General features: G+C 36.9%; 8 protein-coding genes across 8 annotated transcripts; 4 read left to right on the forward strand and 4 right to left on the reverse strand.

Annotated features, from left to right (window-relative positions):
- Positions 1–16: 16 nt before the first annotated feature.
- Positions 17–871, reverse strand: FDP41_009822 (uncharacterized protein; the record flags this gene model as incomplete). The annotated part of the gene is made up of 2 exons (XM_044713822.1): positions 17–334; positions 515–871. 2 exons carry the CDS (start codon positions 869–871, stop codon positions 17–19), a joined length of 675 nt encoding a protein of 224 aa, XP_044556841.1.
- Positions 872–1,225: 354 nt separating this feature from the next.
- On the reverse strand, positions 1,226–2,645 carry FDP41_009823 (uncharacterized protein; the record flags this gene model as incomplete). The annotated part of the gene is made up of 3 exons (XM_044713823.1): positions 1,226–1,671; positions 1,778–1,787; positions 1,890–2,645. The coding sequence occupies 3 exons, from the start codon at positions 2,643–2,645 to the stop codon at positions 1,226–1,228; spliced, it is 1,212 nt and encodes a 403-aa protein (XP_044556842.1).
- Positions 2,646–2,972: 327 nt separating this feature from the next.
- Positions 2,973–4,520, reverse strand: FDP41_009824 (uncharacterized protein; the record flags this gene model as incomplete). The annotated part of the gene is made up of 1 exon (XM_044713824.1): positions 2,973–4,520. The coding sequence occupies one exon, from the start codon at positions 4,518–4,520 to the stop codon at positions 2,973–2,975; it is 1,548 nt and encodes a 515-aa protein (XP_044556843.1).
- Positions 4,521–4,717: 197 nt separating this feature from the next.
- Positions 4,718–11,196, reverse strand: FDP41_009825 (uncharacterized protein; the record flags this gene model as incomplete). Its single annotated transcript, XM_044713825.1, has 4 exons — positions 4,718–9,914; positions 9,999–10,594; positions 10,814–10,842; positions 11,016–11,196. The coding sequence occupies 4 exons, from the start codon at positions 11,194–11,196 to the stop codon at positions 4,718–4,720; spliced, it is 6,003 nt and encodes a 2,000-aa protein (XP_044556844.1).
- An 848-nt stretch (positions 11,197–12,044) lies between these two features.
- FDP41_009826 (uncharacterized protein) lies at positions 12,045–14,663 on the forward strand (the record flags this gene model as incomplete). Its single annotated transcript, XM_044713826.1, has 4 exons — positions 12,045–12,987; positions 13,208–14,133; positions 14,233–14,276; positions 14,333–14,663. 4 exons carry the CDS (start codon positions 12,045–12,047, stop codon positions 14,661–14,663), a joined length of 2,244 nt encoding a protein of 747 aa, XP_044556845.1.
- A 244-nt stretch (positions 14,664–14,907) lies between these two features.
- FDP41_009827 (uncharacterized protein) lies at positions 14,908–16,799 on the forward strand (the record flags this gene model as incomplete). Its single annotated transcript, XM_044713827.1, has 6 exons — positions 14,908–14,972; positions 15,048–15,134; positions 15,259–15,845; positions 15,920–16,216; positions 16,282–16,569; positions 16,633–16,799. The coding sequence occupies 6 exons, from the start codon at positions 14,908–14,910 to the stop codon at positions 16,797–16,799; spliced, it is 1,491 nt and encodes a 496-aa protein (XP_044556846.1).
- Positions 16,800–16,930: 131 nt separating this feature from the next.
- On the forward strand, positions 16,931–17,983 carry FDP41_009828 (uncharacterized protein; the record flags this gene model as incomplete). Its single annotated transcript, XM_044713828.1, has 1 exon — positions 16,931–17,983. The coding sequence occupies one exon, from the start codon at positions 16,931–16,933 to the stop codon at positions 17,981–17,983; it is 1,053 nt and encodes a 350-aa protein (XP_044556847.1).
- A 123-nt stretch (positions 17,984–18,106) lies between these two features.
- FDP41_009829 (uncharacterized protein) lies at positions 18,107–20,495 on the forward strand (the record flags this gene model as incomplete). Its single annotated transcript, XM_044713829.1, has 3 exons — positions 18,107–19,632; positions 19,726–19,933; positions 19,995–20,495. The coding sequence occupies 3 exons, from the start codon at positions 18,107–18,109 to the stop codon at positions 20,493–20,495; spliced, it is 2,235 nt and encodes a 744-aa protein (XP_044556848.1).
- Between the last annotated feature and the right edge of the window lie 204 nt (positions 20,496–20,699).

The following is a 20,699-nucleotide window of genomic DNA, read 5'->3' on the forward strand; positions in this document are numbered from 1 at the left end:
ATCTATTATTCCTTAATTAAATAACATTCGTTGCAATCAAATCTTGATGTCTTGTCGAGAAGAATAAATGATACTCGGAATCTTCCTTCAATTTTTGCTCACGACGAATTCGTGAAAATCTCCAAATGAAAAAGATGTCTGGAATGATTCCAATAAAAATACCGGCCAATCCAAAGTATGCAAAACTAAGACCCACATTGGATCCATGTAATCCAAACAAGACGCAAAAATAGATGTGAACAATCAAGACAAATAGGCTCCAAGTCAAGTAGTGTGAAAACTTTTGATTTCGTTTTGCCTTCTTTCTGATCATAGCAATGAAAAATATATAAACCTATGTTGGCGAAAATTCATCATAGTATTTTAGTATTCGATAATTATTTTCGGGAGTAATTCAATACCAAAGAATAATAATCATGCAAGGTAATTTTTTTTGGATTATTGATCATCATCAAATCATCATCATCGTCATTCCTTGTACCATCTATTCAACCGCCAAATAAAAACAACCTACCAATGCCAAAGGAACTAACACAAAGAAATACCACAGTTGCGAAGCAAAGGCTGCACTACTCTGTGCCGAGCAATATTCATCCTTATAATACGGAGGACACAACTCCTGTACGATACTTTTCATATGTGCTCCAGTCCAAATAATCCAAATCAATACCATCATGGAATCCAATAAAAATCGTATTATAAAGTAGTTGGATCCTCCACTTTTCGGACTCTCTAATTTCAATTTGGAAAATATTGTTTGCTTGTGATGATTCGTGTTGTTGTTGTTGATATTCATTCCTCTTCCCTGAACCATAGAGGATGAATCGAGAGAGGAGCGATTACTGTTTTCCGTTTCGTTCGTGTTGATCATTTTTTATTTTTTTTACTTCTCCGCAAAAGGACTTGATTCAGTGACACAACTTGTCCAAACTCGTGTTGATATTTTAAAACCGTTTCATTATTTCGTTAGGAGGTTTTGATGGTTGTGAACGCATTGCAAAAAGCTTTTTTATTGTGAATGGAACTATTACTAATATTGTTATTTTAGTAAAACTGTTTGTCGAATATTGTTATGATTTGGAAAAAGTTAAAAAAAATTTTTCCAAACATTGAAATAGCTGTGGAATTATTCAGTAATGGGATTATTATGGAGAGGTGACCAAACCAATAATTTGATATATTTATTTGAATCACAGGTGAGAGAATTTTTTCACTCAACAAAGCTTTAATAACTATCAATAAAACGATCTCTTTCATCAGCTCTTGCCAACCATCCAGCAAGGAATACGTGATTCTTGCATGTTGGACATCCCCATCTCTTATAATCCTCACGATGTTTCTCATTCATAGCTCTAGCAAATTGTTTTGGATCTTGTCCATTATAACCTCCCAATTCAGCAATATATTGTCGGGAACGACCAACTCCAGAATTCACAGCAATATCTGCACACACATAGAACGCAGGCATTGGTAAAGGATTACATCCTCCAGGTCCGAAATAATTTTGTTCGTACAATTGAGCAGCACATTGTTTGTAGACAGTTGGATTCTTGTCATAGGCGTACTTGCAAAAGTCAGCTGGATGACCATTGAAACCAGAGTAGAGAGGAGCAAAGATTGAGTTACGATTGCCCCAGCATTCAGATGGAGTGACTCCCATGCAAGTATAACCTATGTGAATGTGTTAAATGAATTTATGAAAAAAGGTCAAAATATGTGTGTGAAAAAAGTTGGAATTAAAATGTTTGAATGAAGGTTAGGAAGTTCTACTACTTACCAATTTTACCCTACGATTAAAAATGATTGTAAAAAAAGTAAACCCAAAAGTTGAAGAAGGTCGTGAATGAGATTCTTTGTCGCGCCTGATTTACAAAGAACAAACTACTTACTTGGAATTCATTTCCACTGTCAGAGGCCCAATTTTGACATTTTCCTTCAGAACTAAAGATTTTCGAAAGAGTTACAGTAGCACGATCTTCTTGACTACCTCCACCATTATTGTTGTTTCCAGAATTTGAACAAGACATCTTCAAATATTGAGCAGAAACCCATTGATTGTATCCAATTTTAGCCCACTTGGTTCCATCACTGGCATAACTCACTTCATGGACAGTCACTTGCACTTCAGGTCCCAAAGTTTTCACAATTTTACCATAAGGAGCATCTCGAACATTGAGAGAATTGTCAACATTGGTACATCTAGTTAATGCGTTTGCACAAGACATCTTCAAATATTGAGCAGAAACCCATTGTCCATTTCCAATTTTAGCCCACTTAGTTCCGTCATTGGCATTGGTGACATCAAAGACAGTGACTTGAGTTTCAGGTCCCAAAGTTTTCACAATTGAACCATAAGGAGCGGTTCTAACATTGAGTGAATTATCGACATTGGTACATCTAATATCTGGCCACATGGCATCTGCTTGTTCTTCAAACACTTCTTCGCTTTGTTCGGTTTGTTTTGGAAGAATTTCTGAAAGCAAGGAATTAGCCAATCGGTCGACAACTTTGTTGAATTTCTTGTGACCAACTCTCTCGCGAATCAATTTCTCTACAGCGGAGAGGGAAAGAGCTTGTACAAGAGCGCAAGCGGAGAAGAGAGCCAACAAGAGAGTGAACAAGAAAATGGTCTGCTTCACTTTCATGATGACGATGCTGTGGTTGTTGTTGAGTAGTTTTTTTAATGATGATGTGACGAGAGATGAATACAATTTCAAGTTTATAACAATCGGATAAAAAAAAATTGCCTGAGTGAGGCGAAAAACTGCGACGTGAGGATGCAAAGTTCGTCGAATAATGATTACAATGTACCATCGCGTTTGTTTTCATTTGATCGACATTTTGACCTGAATTGAAATCAAACGACACGTTTTAATGATTGATGAGAGATCAATTATAATGTATTATCTACAATTAGCATTGTTCTATTTCAACATTTTTGAGATCTGATAAATGAGAATTTACTACGAAGATTACAAATTCAAAACTACCAACAACAAGAACCACACACTCATCGTCATGATCCAAATTTGTACCACAAAACTACCTCTTCCATTCCATAAAGAAGGTGCTGCATTTCGGAATGGCATGACCACATTTTGACCATCATCCAAACCAGCATCCAATGTGACTCCTGGAATGGAACCTCCATTCGCTGAAATTCCAGCATCGATCCAAGTCTTTTTCATACATGAATAGAATTTGTTGTAATAGGAACGACACAATCGAAATGCAGAGGATTCTTCATCTGCAAATTGTGTGAAACCCAAATATTGAGGCAATGGTAAAATATTGAAATAATAAACGAGACCTAAATTGTAGAGACATGCATGTAAGTCATTGAATGCTCCAGTGCAGGAGGCCACACAGAGTCCAGAAGAATTGGTGGAAAGTTCTTTACCACCACAGGCACAACCTTGTGAGGAAATTGAGTTGCAGCTGTTGGCTTTGGTGTTGCAAATATATCGCTTACTGGCAAAACCTGAACAAAGTTTTGAAGAGGGATCACAGAATGAACTGTAACATTGGGTGTGATTGGTGCAGGGTTGCCCATTGGCTAAATATCGAGCTCGAATGCATTTGGAATTTTCACACGAAACCATTTGAGTGTTAGTGAAGGCACAATCTTTGTCTTCTTCGCAATATTCTCCAATATTTGAACGATATTCACAGGTGTGATCGATCGAATCGGCTGTCCTCTTTCGACACACTAAATTTCCATAGCACATTTGGTCATTGGATTTGGGATCACATTTTTGATATCTTTTCACTTGAGTTTTGCATTTTCCGTTTAAGATTTTCTCTGAACAAATGGTACCGGTTTCACAAATGACTATTCCTGTAACAGAGGTTGTGGGAGAAAAGGTCACATTGAATCCACATGTTTCTCCTTTTCTGGCCGTTGAGATTTTCACACATTTTTGTTCCATGTCAGGAGTCAATTTTGGAGGACAAACACCATCGTCACAAGTTACAACTGCATCATCATTTTCTGATACGGTGTTACAGGCTTGGCCAATTCCTGCTTTCTTCTTTTTAATTGCCAGTTTGCATTTTGATTGATAACAAGTGGCAGTATCATACATGTCTAAAACATTCACGACACATTGAGAAGCGTCGACACATGAATCTCCAATCATTCTTCCCATGGCAATACACTTTTTCTTGACACATGACATTGAGGTAAATTTACAATCTGAAGTGACATTGCAACTAGAGCCGAGTTTGGAATTCCACACCGATTCGAACGTTTCACATTTTCCATTGTTGTTCGCATAACCCACGGGACAAATATCATAAAATTTACCGAAAGGCAGAGATGGAGTGAAAGTGTTGGAAATTAGGTTGGAATTACATTGTGAAAGGATGGGTTGATAGAGTTGGAGAAGAATGACGAGAAAGACAAATGATGATGAGAGGATAAGGGATTGAATGTATCGGGAAAAGAAGGTAAACGAATAATATTCGCGAGTGTGTTTGTGTGGAAGGAATGAAGAGATGAAGTATTTTGGTAGAGACATTTTGTTGTTGGGTGTGAGGAAGAAAAACAGGAGGTGCAACCATGCTACGCTTTCGAAATGATCAAGATCAACTCATCCATTATGTGTTTCCAGTTCCGTGATGGACTTGCTGTCACATGTCATTTTTTTTCGGATGATAACCGATCAAAAAAATTGTGACATACATTCAAACCCTGCATACAGCAACACCATAGTTATTAATGTTTATCATGATCCTCGTAAGGAAAACCATAGGAGAACAATGATGAAGTACCACTACCATGTTGATGTTGTTGCATACCAATACTTCCATATTCTGCATTACCGCTGCCATCGCTGTGGGATGGGCTACTCGATTGTGATCGTTGCAAATGTTGTTGAGGATGAGGTTGGATATTGCTCAAGCTGAAGAACGAATTGTGATCAGATGGCGAGAATAATGGTCTAGAATCGAACAATGAAAAGTATGCCGGCCTACTTTGCTGGAATGCCATTCTGTTCATGGCATTATTGTAAGATAGAGTTGGGTTAATGAGAGGATTTGGCATTCCAAATGGTGTGGTTGTCACATTCGATGATGGCTGTGGATTTGGGCTTCCAATAAAACCATTGTGAAGAGAGTAAGGAGATGAACCAAATAATGAAGTATTTGCTTGTGGAATCATGTTGGTGCTAGTGTTGCTAATAAGTCCACCATGATGGTAATGATGAGGTTGTGCGCTACCAAAGTACCAATATGGTTGTGAAGAAGAAATTCCGCCAACTTGCAACGAATTACTATGTTGATCTTTTCTTGCATGATTACCAATCACTCCAACTTGCTCCTTTGGAGCATGACTATGAATATTGGATTGAACGAGTGGAGGAGGAGAAACTGAAACACTTCGCAATAAATCATTAGTAAAATCTGTAGTTAGGTTGTTAGTGGCTGGAGAAGGAGTACTGCAATTGTCATTCAATAATCCACTCAAATTACTTCCAATGCTTCCATAGAGCGCTTGATCATCGCTGGTGACACTACCTGTTGTGGTGGTGCTCTTTTCATCCAAGTTACTAGTGTTCATGGCTTGTGACTCAGAAATTGAGGATGAAACAGGCTCGTAAGTGGCAGAGTCCGAAGTGGATCTTTCTCTCGTGGCTTGATTGAGCAAATTATCGAGATTTGGAGAAATATTAATTGGTTGAGGTTTCTTGTTCGAATATTGTTGTGAATGGTCTCCATAATTGCTACTGGCGGAGGTAGTTGACACAACCGGCTCTGGAGTTTTCATGAGTGGGCTCTCTCTGGTGAATCTGGTCATTTCATTGGAATTTGGTGTCCTGCTTCGGGTTCCTGGCAACGGATTGATTGTGGACTCATAATTTTTCGTGTTGGATGTGCTGACAGCAGCCATGTCAGCATTTCCGTGGTCACCTGAATGAGTTACAGGTTTAACCGCATAGAATTTTGGCTTTTCATTGCTCGAGGATGAATTGCTTGGAACTGCAACAAATGTTTTTGGCTTAATGATAATTGGTTCATTTTCGTTGAACTTCTTCTTGGTTTGTTGTTGTCTCTTATCCATTGGTTGCTTTTTAGTAGGGTCTTGTTGTTGATATTTCTTGGTAAATTGTGACTTGTTCGAAGTGTTTTTGCTTTCGTAGGTGGACGATGACGAATGAATGTCCTCTGTTGTGGCATTCTCTTGAGGTTGGGTGGCAACATTGCTACTACTGACAAACGTATTGCTTGTATTCTTATCTTCGCTGTACTGATGTTTCTTTGTGGAGTGCTGAGGCGTTTGACCCAAAGGAATGTCACCTCCGCTCGAATTCGCGACAATTGATGAAGTTTGAGAAGACGGCTCCGAATTTTCTCTTGACAATGTCGATTGTTGTTCATGTTCTTGTGTTATTGTGCTCGATTTTTCTTGTGCGTCAATAACATCTGAAGTCACAACTTCAACGAGCTTGTTCTCATCATCTTCTGAGGAGCTATGGTTCATCGAAGTGCTAGTGGTCTTTGAGGGTTTTGCCTTTTTAGAAGAAGTACTTTTCTCAGGAGTTTTTGAAGTGCTGGCAGTTGTCGTTTTCTGAGCCGTTGAGCTTGTGGACTGTTTCTTCTTCTTATCGCTCTTCTTCTTTCGATTTGCGTCGTCTTCTGAGGATGTCTTATCATTATCATCTCCCTCTTTGTTGACAGCATTATTGCTATGGTTTGCATTTACTTGTTGTTTCTCAACATCTGTGGATGGGAAAGTAATGAAAGGGAAAGAAGAAAAATTAGGTTTGAGAAATTCGCTTATGGAAGAAGGAAGTTCGTTATCTGAAGAGTCAAGTGTCTTCAATTCTCGACAAGCTCTAAAGATGATATAAACTGCCAAAGTCAAAACAATAAAAGTAGCTGCAACTCTGAATAATCTGTGTCCAGTGCTTAATGGTTGGGTCTCATAGAAATAGGGAAGTACATTGTATGGAAGAGTGAAACGAATGGGGAAGGACATCTTTCCTTGATCGGTATTAATTCGAATAAATAAATCTACAACTGCTGTGGTAAAGTCAGGTTTGTAAGAAATTTTGTAACTTGTACTTTGTCCTGGTTGTAGTTCAAATCTTCCACACTTATGAATTTTCACTCCATAGGCACTGCATCCCATATTTTCAATGCTACTACTCAGAATGGTAATAGGCATATTTCCCTTGTTATGTAGAGTAAACTTCTTATGGAAGATGAGTTCTGTGGTTGTCTTTGATGATTCGTCGCTTCCATTGCTGCTGCTATAATTGTTTTGAACGAATCTATTTGTATAATTGTCCCATGTACCCAATTGTGATTCCTTAATTTCGAATTTAAGGGAAGTCAAATCATTTCCATTCTCTCCGCTAAATACAAGTTTAGAAGAACCACCAATTCCAGTCAATTTCACAATATCAAATATAGTGAGATTATTTCTAATGTAGAGATATGCCACAGATTCTGTCGAATCAGACTTGGGGGTGAAAATGATTGGGCCCAAACTAGCATGCCTATGGGGAGGAATATTAGCAAAAGTCATTCCGTCTTTGGGTAATCTGAATTCAGTATATGACTTGTCTCCCTGAATGTCATTCTTTGGTAATGTGCCTTTTGCATTACGTTGTAAAAATTTGGCCAAAGAACCGTTTCCAAGGATTAGTTGCAGAGATATAAACTGATCTGAGGGATTTTCAACTGTGAGATATTGAGAAACACTGGATCCGACATGTGTCAATTTGAACGATATTTGACGTGTTGGAGAGAGCTTTGGATACTCCAATGTTGTAGAAACATTAATATTGCAATTAATTCCAATATCTGTATCAATAGAAACTGATGCGATAACATTGGTTTGGCCTGCATTTTTGATTTCTTCAAAAAGTCCATTTCTCCATCTGTACTTGGTAAATTCTTCGGACGAGATGGAAGAAATTTTCTTTGAATAATTATTCGAATACATCTTACCATCATCGAGCATGTAATTCTTTTCCTTTGACACTTTTGATGCATCTAAAATGACATAGCCAATATTCATCTTTTGATTTGCTTCAATAGTTTTGTGTGTGATTTGTGGAATGAACCTTTCATCGGTTGATTTAACACCAGTGATGGTGATAGCTCTTCCAAAAGTATTGGTTGCATAAATGTTTTTCTTTTGAATTTTTCCAGGGAAGGTAGGATCAAATGGTAGCTGATTGGAGAAAGACAAGCTGCCTTCCATGCAGAGAAACTTGAATGGAATAACTAAATTTTTGGGGTGAGTCACAAACTCAATATAACCATTTTGTTCCTCGTCTGATGTTGGTGTATAAATATCAATTTTCATGATAATCTTTTGATTTGGAAGAATGGCAAAAATAAATGAATCCTTCGCTCCTTCCAAATGTTTGTTATTGATATTTTCACTGAGCTTTGTTGGTTTAAAAGTGGTCAATGAGTGTAAATCATCGCTTGGATGGAATGATTTAACATAAGATATAGAGATACTTGACTTCTTATTTGCCATTCCCATCACTTTCCAGTCAATAATTTTGATTGGTACGGGATTTGTGTTGGAAATTGCAAAGTAATGAATTTTTCTGCTGCTCAAGCTCAAAATACCCAAGTTAATTCCTTCGTTTGCTCTTTCAACATCGAGAATGTTCTTTTCGGTGTCAATTGGCAAGTGATCAAGGTTTCCATGATAGGTATAGAGAGGAATATACAGTCGTGTAACATTGGTATGAAGAATTAAATTTGCCTTTCGCATAGTAGAAACGTCGTTTTCGCCAGCAGGTGTGTATCTGATTGAGAGAACCTTCTTCTTTTCATTGGGCTGTAATATAGTGCCTGGAACGAATTCTTCAATCGTAAACTGCTTATCGAACACATCACACGAGATAAATTTGATGGGAGACTGAAATCCATTGATAAGTACCATTTCATGGATCTTTTCTTTTCCATCACCAGTGTAAAAGGCGGTACTATTCATTCTATAATCCAAAGTTCCATGTACATTGCGAGCGCGATAAGGAACTTCAATGATTCCCATATTTTCACTGTTTGTGTCGTTGGTCTTGAAAACAATTTTACCAGAAACATCACCTTGAGTTTGAGAGATGTAAAATAATTTGGCCACCGTAACTATTGAACCTTCTTGCATGACATTCTTTTGAAATTCTAACTTTACATTGCTATCTTCAGAGACCAATGAGGCTTCATACACCAAAACAGGATGAGGAGAAGAGTTGAGTAAAACAACGTCACGCACTCTCTTCTCATTGGGTGTAATAAAAGTACCAAAGTCAATTTCGTCCACAACTCGATGTACACCATTCTTTGAGACAATAAATTCAACTGGAATTATAAATTGCCCACGGTTGGTATTGATATGAACAAATCCTGTATGTGTCTTGGGTTGAGTAGCATGGAAGTTCAATAAGATTATTGATTTTGTTTGTTGCGGCTCTAATTTCCATAACGATAACAATAAATTCTTTTTCTGCAAGTTTTTCTCGTTACTATTTTGATCTGGTAAACTTAATAATAGAAAATCTTCACTTGTATAAATTTCTTTGATGAGAAGAGTTTCATTCTGATGAGGATTGTGCATATAAATAGGTTTTCTATAGTCAGCTCCTACAGGAAGCTTGTATCCAAGAATCGGTTTGATGTTGTATGCATTTTCAATTCCACCTCCATATGCCTTGTAGATATAGGTTCCAATGTTTGTATGAACAATGATGGATCCTTCGGATCGTTTTAAAGTTCTTGGCAAGAAAATAACATTAATTGTGATCTTATTATTCTCTTTCTTGCTTATTGAAGGATGAAATAATAAAGATTCAGTTGTAACAGCTGTTACTTGAAGTGGTTGCTGATCATCATCCGTGGCTTCTTTTGTGATTGTAAATGTCTTGGCAATTGGATTGCATAGGGGTCTATAATAAAAGTATTTGGTCAAGGTAATAATAATGTTCAACAAACAAAAAGCTGTTAATATTAATTAAATTTTCAAAACCTACCTGTCTTCATAGTCCAACACAGGTGGATCAAATACAAGCCTCACTTGTGTGTTTTCAGAAGCAGAGTTCTCAAAAGATGAGCCACTTATGGTAGCAGCACTACCACTATTGAGCATCCCAGCATTGCTCTTTGAAGAAGATGTAGAGGATGATGTTGATGATGTTCCTGCATTGTTGCTATCATCATCATTGTTATGTACATTGTCACCATTGGATGATGAAGGATTTCTGTTTAGTGTTACAGAAACCGTTTCATGGTGCATGTTGTCATCGTCTTCTCCAAAATCTTCATCTGTTTGTGCATGTTTTTGTTGTTCCAAATCAATTGTCATCATTTCTGATGCAATTATGTCATCCATGTCGGTAACATGGTACCATCGATTTGGAAGTTGTGGTCGATGTTGTTGCTTCTTGCTATAATTCAAAGAAGAGGAATCGTTCTTGTTATTGTCTTCATCGTCTTCGTCCTCTTCCTCTTCATCGTCGAGTTTAATATCAAAGTGGAGATTACCTTTGTGTGTATTTACAAATTTATCTTTAAATTGTTGCAGGTATGTCCTCCTTGAATTTCCGCTCGAAGCGAAAACCTGGTCATTCTGAGCAATGAAAGTTGTTAGCATGATCCAAGTTTGGTCATGATGTGTACATTGTTGATGAGGGTTCATTGTGAGATATCAAAGAGATAAGAAGTAGTTTGGTTGACAAGTTCATACCGATATTGAATATCATTACGTCATCATGATAATGACGGGTCGAACAAGAAATGTTATAAATAGCAGTGTATCAGAGAATTCATTGAGAATATATGTACGTACAATCATTATATTAGAAACTTCAGCCTTGTCTGTTGTTGCATCATCAACAATATTTACGATGGTAAATTACAAATGAATGATGTTCATTTTCGACAGAGTTTGAGTCGTTTCCATTGTTTGAACAAGTCCAAGAACGTAAATCAACATCATCAACATAGTGATGAATAAAGTAAAAGGATCATCATTACTTTTCATAACATACCTTGGCCAGCCGAGTTTTTAATATACGTAAATTCTTGCGAATTTTTGTCGTCAATCACCACATGGTGAGCATGTATCGGGTGGTGATTGTTATTATTATTCTGTTGTTGTTGTTGTTGCTGTTTTATCTTCAACATTTGATATGCCACAGTGGTCATAGCATTACACGTGTTTGGCACCATGACCACATTCATCATCATTACCCAACCTAACAACAACACTATCAAGTAGAATGTCATCCATGATGAGGATAATGTTGAAGGAGAAGCAATCCGAGGCCGGCTTGCACAACTACTCCATGTTCTTGTCATCACCATTTTGCGTTTGAACAATAATAATAATAAATAATAAAATTACTACTATCGGAGGGTTGTTACTACTATGCTGCTGTTCAACTCCTCAAATACTACTATTATTGTTACTACTATTGCTTTTAAATGAAATGGTTGTTGCAGTTTATAAATTGATTGAATCTGAGTTGTCTTTCCGCAACAACAATTTCCCCTGATGTCCGAAATAAAAATGCAGTGAAGAAAAGAATTAGTGTCCGAGCAAGCAACAAAGCGGCAAATGACGAATTTTTTTGATGGTTGCTTCGGCCTTTGAGTGTTTCAAAGTTCCCTTTATCACTCACCTTCAAGATGATGGAGGTGTTCTGCTGTGGTTTGAATTCAAACCTCGTGTTGTTGAATGCTCATCCGTTTGATTGTGAATTGGCCACTCGAGGGAGATGCGGATGACTAATTTTAGCAAGAAGGAAATGATGATCTTGAACAAGAAAAGCACTTTGTTGAGGTGATTAGAAAGAGAAGAGGCTCAGAATGAGCTGCAGAGATCAAGAGAGGTTTTTAAAGGTAATCAGGTCATTGAGCTTCATGGATTGTTCAAGCGAGAATTCCTGACAGTAATGAAAATCTTGAGGCAATGAATGTTCCATGATTTCTCTCTCCGCTCTTTTAACATCCAAGACCTGACATTTGACTTTGACAGAGCTTCCCGTTTTATTGAGAAACCCTCCAACAACAAAAAAATGTTTCCGATGCCGTTCAAACAACATCCCACTTTTGCTCCTTCGTCTTCACAGCCACCACAACAACTACAGAACAGTTTTATTCCCAACAACAATTACACTCCACCCTTTTTTGGGAGTGCCATCAACGAAACCCCTCATCAGCAAGAATTATTCATCGGAGGAGGATCCAATCAACCACACACTCAACCCTATTTTTCTCCCCTCTCTCAACAACAACAACAACAAATTTTCACCTACTATCCCAATAATTTCCAACCAACAACAAATTCTTCGTCCTGGTCGGCTGGGAGCATTTCTGAATCGGGACATTCCTCAAATGCACAAAATCACCTCCATAATGATCTTTACTTGCAACCCACGACCACAACTTCTGCGAATATCAATACCTCGACGATTTCACTTTTCGATGGTGTGAAACAATTCTTTAGTGGAATTTTAACACCAGAAATTCCATTTTCATCCACGTCGCGAAATCATGATGAAGAGGATGAGGAGGATTCTTCGAGTGAAGAAGATCCCGAGAGAGACATTCAAGAATTGTATGGTCTGACAAAGAAACAGCCACAACATCAGCAGAGACCAAGCCAGAATGTCACGAACCATTCAGCGACGAATGATCTTGTTGGTGGTGATTCACAAGCAGCAGCAGAGGACATGACATTTCTTGTAAACAACAACAGTAATAATACTTTTCATTCAAAAATTGTCTCCACGACTGGACGAGGTCAATTATTGACTCCAAACAAGGACTTTGATTTATCCAAATGTTCCAAATTGGCTGTAAAATTAAGATATGAAAAAACAGTTGTTGAAAAACAAATGGAAATGGAACGAGAATGGATGTTGTGGAATTCGACGAGGAAGCCAACATCGCAAGAAGTCGAGTCCATGCATGAAAGGTTAAAAACGAGAGAGAAATTTTATGATGATCATGATTATGGTAAGTTTTTCGAGAATATACCGAGGTGTTTCTTTCTGCTGACTGTTCTTTTTTTCTCTATATGGTCATGGAAAATTTGAATTTTTTTGAAATTTATATACGACATAATTCTGTATTTGATTGTTTCCATGTGATCTATCTATTGCACAAAATGTGATTTAATCGTATTGATGTGACAAAATGTCAACAATTCTCATTTTAAACTCGCGACAACAAAAAGGATTCTATGATGACCTTGCCAAAGAGACACCTACCACAACCACCATTAAAGAAAAAACGGAAACATCCAAAGCCTCCAAAACAAAAGAACAAATCATTGAGGTGGATGTACCCTTCACCATGTATGCCATTGGTTATACAAGTTTTGGAGCTCCTCTATGCATCTCGAGTTCCGACCAAAAAAACGGCCCCAAAATGCTGCACAGTATTGCAACCCTTCCGAAACATGAGAAAATTTTGAAAAAGAAATCACTCAAATTGGAAGAAATTTCACAATTTGAAAGTTTTCGATTTATAGATACACGTGTACAAAATTTGGAGAAGAATGGTGGTGCATCAATGACAAAACTAACTGAGAATGACTCCTCTGCATACGATGGAGATCAAAATGATGCTGCCAATTCTTCGTCATTGTCCGTGCAGGAAGAAATAGTGACCTTAAATTTGAAAAAACCCAAAGCATTTGTAACGAACAAGAACAGCACATCAGATTCATCATCCTCTGTGTTACTTCATGAAGAGAAATTTCACTATGTGATATTTTTTGTGGAGTTTGTAATGCCTGAAACACTTCTCAAAGAGCGAATTCAAAAATCGAAAGGAGAAACAACCATTGTAAAACATGTACCATTTTGCAATCGAATGCAATTAAGTATTTTGGATATCTCATATGGAGAGGAAAATGCAAGAGAACTCTGTCGATTTTACACAACTGTAAATAATACCAAAAATTATTTTGGAAAACAAATTGTGGGTGGCATTCATTTTAAAACAAAAGAAAAGATTTGGAAATTTAGATCGAGTAATGAATTTAAACCGCTTCCACCACGAAAACTGATTGTGAAATTGGAGGGTGTGGAGGATATACCATTTTTATCGGATATATATATTTCGTTGTGGTTTACCGATCGAAAGTTTAAAACAAAGGTAAGGAAATTTTTTATTAGTTGTTATGGGAAAATTGTGACAATTTCAACGAAATTTGGAATTCTTTGTTTTTTGAATGGTTGATTTTTTGACACACAGGTCATTAAGAGCAAAAATCCAAAATTTAATGAAACATTCGAATAGTAAGTAATATGGAACATCAAAATAACAACAATGGCATTTACATCTTCACTTACAGCGATATTTCATGTGTGGCCAGCGAGGCAGAAACATGTTACAGTGTCATGTTTGAACCTGTACGAATTCTTCTCAAAGAAAAGAAAGCCTTTCAAAAAGAGGACAAGCGTTTAATTGGAGAGGTGAGCTTGCCACCCCTTCCCCAAATTTTCTCAGGTAATGATTATGTTTTTGCATTTTCATTTCCACCTCTAGCAAGCAATACGAGTGAAGAAGAACGCTTGGACCGAAAGAAGGGACCTATTCTATGTTTTTCATCCGAATATGGACTGCAAAATCAAGGTACCATGACCTCAGCAAGAGTTAAGGTGGCTCTTTTTTTGGCGTGGTGAACAAACACATGCGACACAATCTCCACTCGATCCCCTAACACTCCACCACCAAAAATCTCAACCGCAAATAAAAGCCATACGAACCTTTGAAATCATTTTGTGTTTGCATGCATGAGTCAAGATGTCATGCAGTTTTAAATATTGAGAATCACAAATTTAGAAGATCAAACGGGTCATTGGGATACAGGTAAAAGTCTGATTGCGCAATGCATATTAACACTTCACAAAAACAATCACAATAAAAATGCTGCAATTCCCATCATCGGATCTTGCTGTTCGACTGGATGATAAAAGTATTTACCGGCTGAGGTGTGTATATTTCATCTGACTGTTCAATACTTATGGAAATTCGGTTCGAACGTTATAATTAATAATTAAAATTAGTCGCAAATTAAAACAAAATACTCAAAATATTTATGCACGTTTGAAGTCCATCGAGGAAGACTCGGAATTTGTTGAGCTTGTGTTCGGGTAAGAATTAGTGGAAGTAATAATTTTTTCATCATTTCCAAAACAATCCTATTTGTTCGGAATTATCATTTTCATATTCGGGGTCTATTCGATTATTAACAACAACAACAACAACTACTATTAGAATATACCCCAATGTTCCAAAATTTGCCAATCTACGCTGTGGATTGTGGTATCATGCTCATTTCGATTCAACGTGCTATTTCAAATCAACGGATGGACACACCTATCATTGGGCCTTCTCGTTGAGCCGACTTAATTTACATGTTCTCAAAACAGCCCTTACTTCTCATTGTGTAATGCTTGTCGATTCAACACGCAAAGGAAAATTATTCCCTGATAGTTTTTCTAAAACTGTTCCAATGTGGTGCTGCCTGATGAATCGTGTATTACAACATTTAAAATTTGGAAGAATGAGTTCAGATTTGAAATTGCCCACCTGGGTACATGATACTGAAAAAGTTCAAATCGAAGAACGAATGCCTGAATGGATCGATTCAGTATTGAAGAGTGGAATTGATTTTACTGAATTTTTGGAATTATACGAGAAACCACTCCAATGCGTGTGGATCTCAAGAAGAACTGATCTCGACTTTGTGGATTCATCGTTTAGTCCTGATGAACTGGATTTCATTCCTGTTTTTTTAGTTAGTGTCAGTGATCCAGATCATCCTGTTAAAACAACTAGTTGGGAATATATTCAAGGAGCAGGTATGTGTAAAGATTATTTGAATATCCTTGTTTATTCATGATTTTCTTGGCTTCCATGATATGCTATAATTTAGGAGACGATCACGAAACATGGTCTTTGGGATTGACTCCTCAATTATTTTGGGAATTTAAAGAGGACATACTTTCTCCAAATGTCCACAATGGAGAAGAATGTGAACAAGTTGTGAGGAAAATACTTGAACAAATCAGAAAACAAACTTCTCTTTCTAGCATGCAACACTTGTATGATTCATCATCGATATCCTTGTTGCATATTTCAAAAAATTGTGCTGATTCGTCTATAGACAATGAACTATTGCCTACGACACGTTTAGGAGCATGTCCATTAATGATTGGAAAATTTTCAAATTGTAAGTGTGTGAATATATATATTGATATATTGTGTGAACATATTCACCACATTCTTTGAGTCAAGTTGAGTCCATTGAATTGCTAAATGCTTACTTTGAATCTCATCTAAAAGAATGTTCGCGATTTATTTGCTGTTATGATTGCACAAAAGAAGTTTCATGTGGAAAATCATTTTCAATCATGGATAACAAGAAAAACAAGAGAGGTTTGGAAGATGAATTGGCCAATGTTCTGGAATATGCTGAAACACAATTAGAATCGGGAAAGGAGCTGTATGTATTAGGAAGAACAGGAAAGAATGAAGAAATAGCAATCACCATTGCCATTTTGTGTAGCATGTTCACTGAAAACTGTAAGTCTTCTTGTGTCATTTCAATGCGTCACATTTGGTGGCAAATCATTGGCTTTTTTTCAGATGAGTTCGTGCAAGACAAAACAACTCGAGAGGAAATGATGCATCATTTCAGTAGCATTGACAAGCAGTTCATCAAGAGAAAGTTAATGTTCATTCAATCCTTTGTTCATGACGCTGCACCTTCTCGAAATTTAATCAAGGGACTAAACAGATACTTTCTTTCGTAACTGAAAATGTACTATTTCATAGGTTCCATTCTGAATGGGAACCAAATAAACGTTCAATTCCAGATTGATGTCGAAACGTGTTGTTGTTGCATTTAAAAAAGCTTGAAAAACAAATTGAAAACAATAAAAAAATGCGTCCTCATAAATTTCATTCTGTTCATGTGAAAGATCGGATTGCAGGAAAGATTATTCCACGATTCATCAACAATGATGTGGCCAATAATACAAATGAGCTCGGTTTTTCGGAGCTCCAAAATGAAAAACCACAGCATCCAACAACACTTGAACAGTTCTCAACGCCACCTTCATTCAGTATTTATTCTCAAAATTTACTTGCCTCCTATTGGACAGATTTAGATCGGTACCATTTTGTGGAAGAACCGCTTTCTGAAAACTATGAATGGAATGGGAGAATTAAAAAATTTATGCGAGATTTTACCATGCATCGTCCTGATGTGATATGCTTACAAGAAGTCGAAATTTCGCTTTTTGAAAAAGATATTTTAGGCCCAATGAAATTAATGGGATATAATGGGATAGTTCAACAAAAGATTGGTGATTTTCCAGTGGGTGTCGGGTGTTTATATAGAGAAGAAAAATTTGAACTCATTCAAGTCCATGAAAGAAGCTCAGCCATTGTGCTTGTCTTGAAGCTAAAAGAGAGTGGAAAAATTATTTATGTTGTGTCGTGTCACTTGTTGGGAGATCCACGTCAACCTCAAGTGAGAATTAATCAATTACGTTCCTTGTTTAAACATTTGAAAAATTATCAAAAAGGCCAAGAAGATGCAATTATATTGTGTGGAGACTTTAATGCAGAACCCAATTCAGCAACGTATAAGCTTGTGGTCGATGGATATGTGAAAGCTCATACTATGGAAAATGGCGTTGAAGCTACTTCCATTGAAACGAAACATCATCTCAAACTGAAAAGTGCATACATGGAAATTTTTGGAGAAGAACCGGCCTTCACATTGAAAACAAAAAACAATGCTCTGGTGACTGATTACATTTTTTTCAGTTCCAATTTCCTTAATATTGACAAGGTGATGGAGGTTTGTGAACCCTGTGATATTTCTTACATTTGCACCAAATCTCACCTCCCAAATTCGAAATATGGATCTGATCACTTAGCTTTGCAGGCTGTTTTTTCTTTTAAAGATGAACATGTTGTCAACAAGTGAAGAATTTACAACGAAAAGTCAATGAATTAATAATTAACATTTCTTATGGTCATTATTGATACATAAACAACCTCCAGACTCAATTCCAAAAACGCACATTTAAAAAATTGACCTCGCACAATAATGTCTTCTACACCATCATCAAACAGTTTCGCTTCTCATGCACTGACCATTCTTGAACCAGGTCTCACCATTCGATCCAATCAGAAAATCACATGGAACTTGGACGATTACTCTGTTCGTGACTCCTTTCAAAACAAACCTTCACCGATTCAATGTTCCGATCGTCTGATCGTAATTCCAGATTTTCTGTCATCTGAAGAGTGCTCATCTGTATTGGACCAATGTGCCAAGAAACAACAGTTTGAATCCATTGCAACTGAGTATCCACAATCGTACCGAAATTCGGAGCGAATGGTATTCAAAGACAAGTCCGTTGCTCATCATTTATGGAAATTGGTCCAAGAGAATTTGGATTGTGAAGAATTGAGTAGAAAAGTTCATCCATTCGGTTTAGATTCTAATGGCAGATGGATGTCTTGTGGAGTGAATGAATGTCTCCGATTCAGCAAATATGAAGAGGGGAATTACTTCAGACCTCATATTGATGGACAATTTGTTCGACATGATCACGAAAGAAGTATTTATACTTTGTTGATCTATTTGAATGATGATTTTGAAGGTGGTGAAACTCGATTCATGAAACCATGTAATCCTGATGAAGAAGAAGAACAGCCACTTGTTGAACAGAAAGCAAAGGATTCTGTGGTCAAACAGAAGAATCGAAGAGATCGGGAGACGGAAAAGAAGCGAGTCAAAATGGGAATACCTTCTTCTTCGAGCGAAACTTCCAATCATATCCAGCAAGTAGTATCAATCAACCCTGAAAAGAAGAAACATTTTCACTTGTTGTACACATTGAAACCAACTTTGGGAATGTGTGCTTTATTCAACCATGACTTGTATCACGAAGGTATGATTGTCACAAAAGGAACCAAGCTCATTTTGAGAACTGAAATCATGTTCAAACGAGTAGATTCATTAACAGTTCCCAGGGACGAATGTTTTGAGAGAAGTGAATTCTATAAGAGAATTGCTTCATTGTTTACGGCAAGTGATGATTATGAAAAAAAAGGACAAGTAAGGGAAGCCACAGAACTCTATATCACTGCACAAGATTTACTCATGGAGAGCGGTAGAAGTATGGACCATGTACTGAACAAGTCTTATTTCCATTACAAGACTTGTTCTTCATACAAGGAACCAAATGTGTTAGATTTTATCGAGAATGAATTAACAGAACTACCTGAAGAAATATTGCTTCATATTTTCACATTTTTGGCTGACAAAATTATCTGTACAAAGATTCTAACACTGAACAAGTATTTTAATGTTCTTGGAAGACATCCTCAATTATGGCAACAGATTTACAGAACGAATTGGGGAGAGGACAAAACATTTGGATATTTAAAGCAAAGAGAAGAGCTCGAAGTGGATTGGTATTTCTCAACCATTACGAGAAGATATTTCGAAAAAGATTTTGTAACCGTTTGCATTGATATGCGTAAAGCAAAGACCATGTATGGCTTGTTTAATTCAGACCATGAAAAAACTGTTGAATCTATGGTATCTCAGCGTAAAGGCGGACAGTAAGTATTTCTTGATACTGAATTTGAATCAATTTTAAATTAATAATTTGACTTTCACAAATGAACAGTTACAGCTTTTTTCTCTCTCCACAGCTGCATGTTGGGAAAACACTCAAGTTGGAAAGCTCATCCGTGTTTACAATCTTCTGGCAGTCTTAAAAAGTTGAGAACTCTAACTTTTTTTATTTCACACATTTATAAGAATTTGAATTTGTGTCTTGGAAGACATCCTTTATTATTCTCACTACCTCCACAATGGATGAACAACGAAGAAACCTCTCTTGAGGTATTAAACATGATGGTAGGTATTTTTTTTATGGGATATATCAAGATGGATTAATACTATTCATTTGAATACGTAGATGGAAATAAGGATTCCTGCTGCTTGTATGGCTCCACGTCATTTACTGGTAGCTTTGGCGTACCAGTTGCCAACTTGTATGGTTATTGAACTGGATGATTGTGGAGTCTCAATTTCAGCAGTCATTGATAATTATTTGAGTAAGACTGACTCAAAATTCATACATGTCACTGTGGATGATATTGAGATGACATGTCCTCAGAAGCTTGTCCATAAATTTTTCTATTCCGAGGACAGCTTTATTCCAAGCTTAATTAGAGAATTCACATCAGGGAAAGATCTTCTCACAAAGAAGCAACTGTTAGAAAATATTATCTTGACCGGCAATTGGAACCAAGAACATATCAACCTTATTTGTAATTCTCTTAAACAAACTAGCTTGTCACAAACATGCAATTTTGTCATTGGAAACATTTTTGATGCATTTTATGGAGGCAAGATCTATTGTTCTCTTCCAGATTTTAGATCCAAGTGCACGTTTTGGCCAGGAAAGGAGTTGTAATGTTCACAGTGCCAGTCAGAGCGTAAGCAGCCAGCCTATACTATGGCTGATGATGTTGACTCGAAGCCTGATATCAGACTCCCTGAATGTTCACACAAGTTCACACCAATATGGAATTTTGTTTTTTAAGGTGAAGCACAAAACAGTTTTTCCTTTTTTGAAATTTAGTCCTGTTTGGCTCAGCTTCCGCGGAAGAGAAAAAAT

Source organism: Naegleria fowleri, assembly GCF_008403515.1.
Source record: "Naegleria fowleri strain ATCC 30894 chromosome Unknown tig72, whole genome shotgun sequence".
In the NCBI taxonomy this organism is placed as follows: Eukaryota; Heterolobosea; class Eutetramitea; order Acrasida; family Naegleriidae; genus Naegleria; species Naegleria fowleri.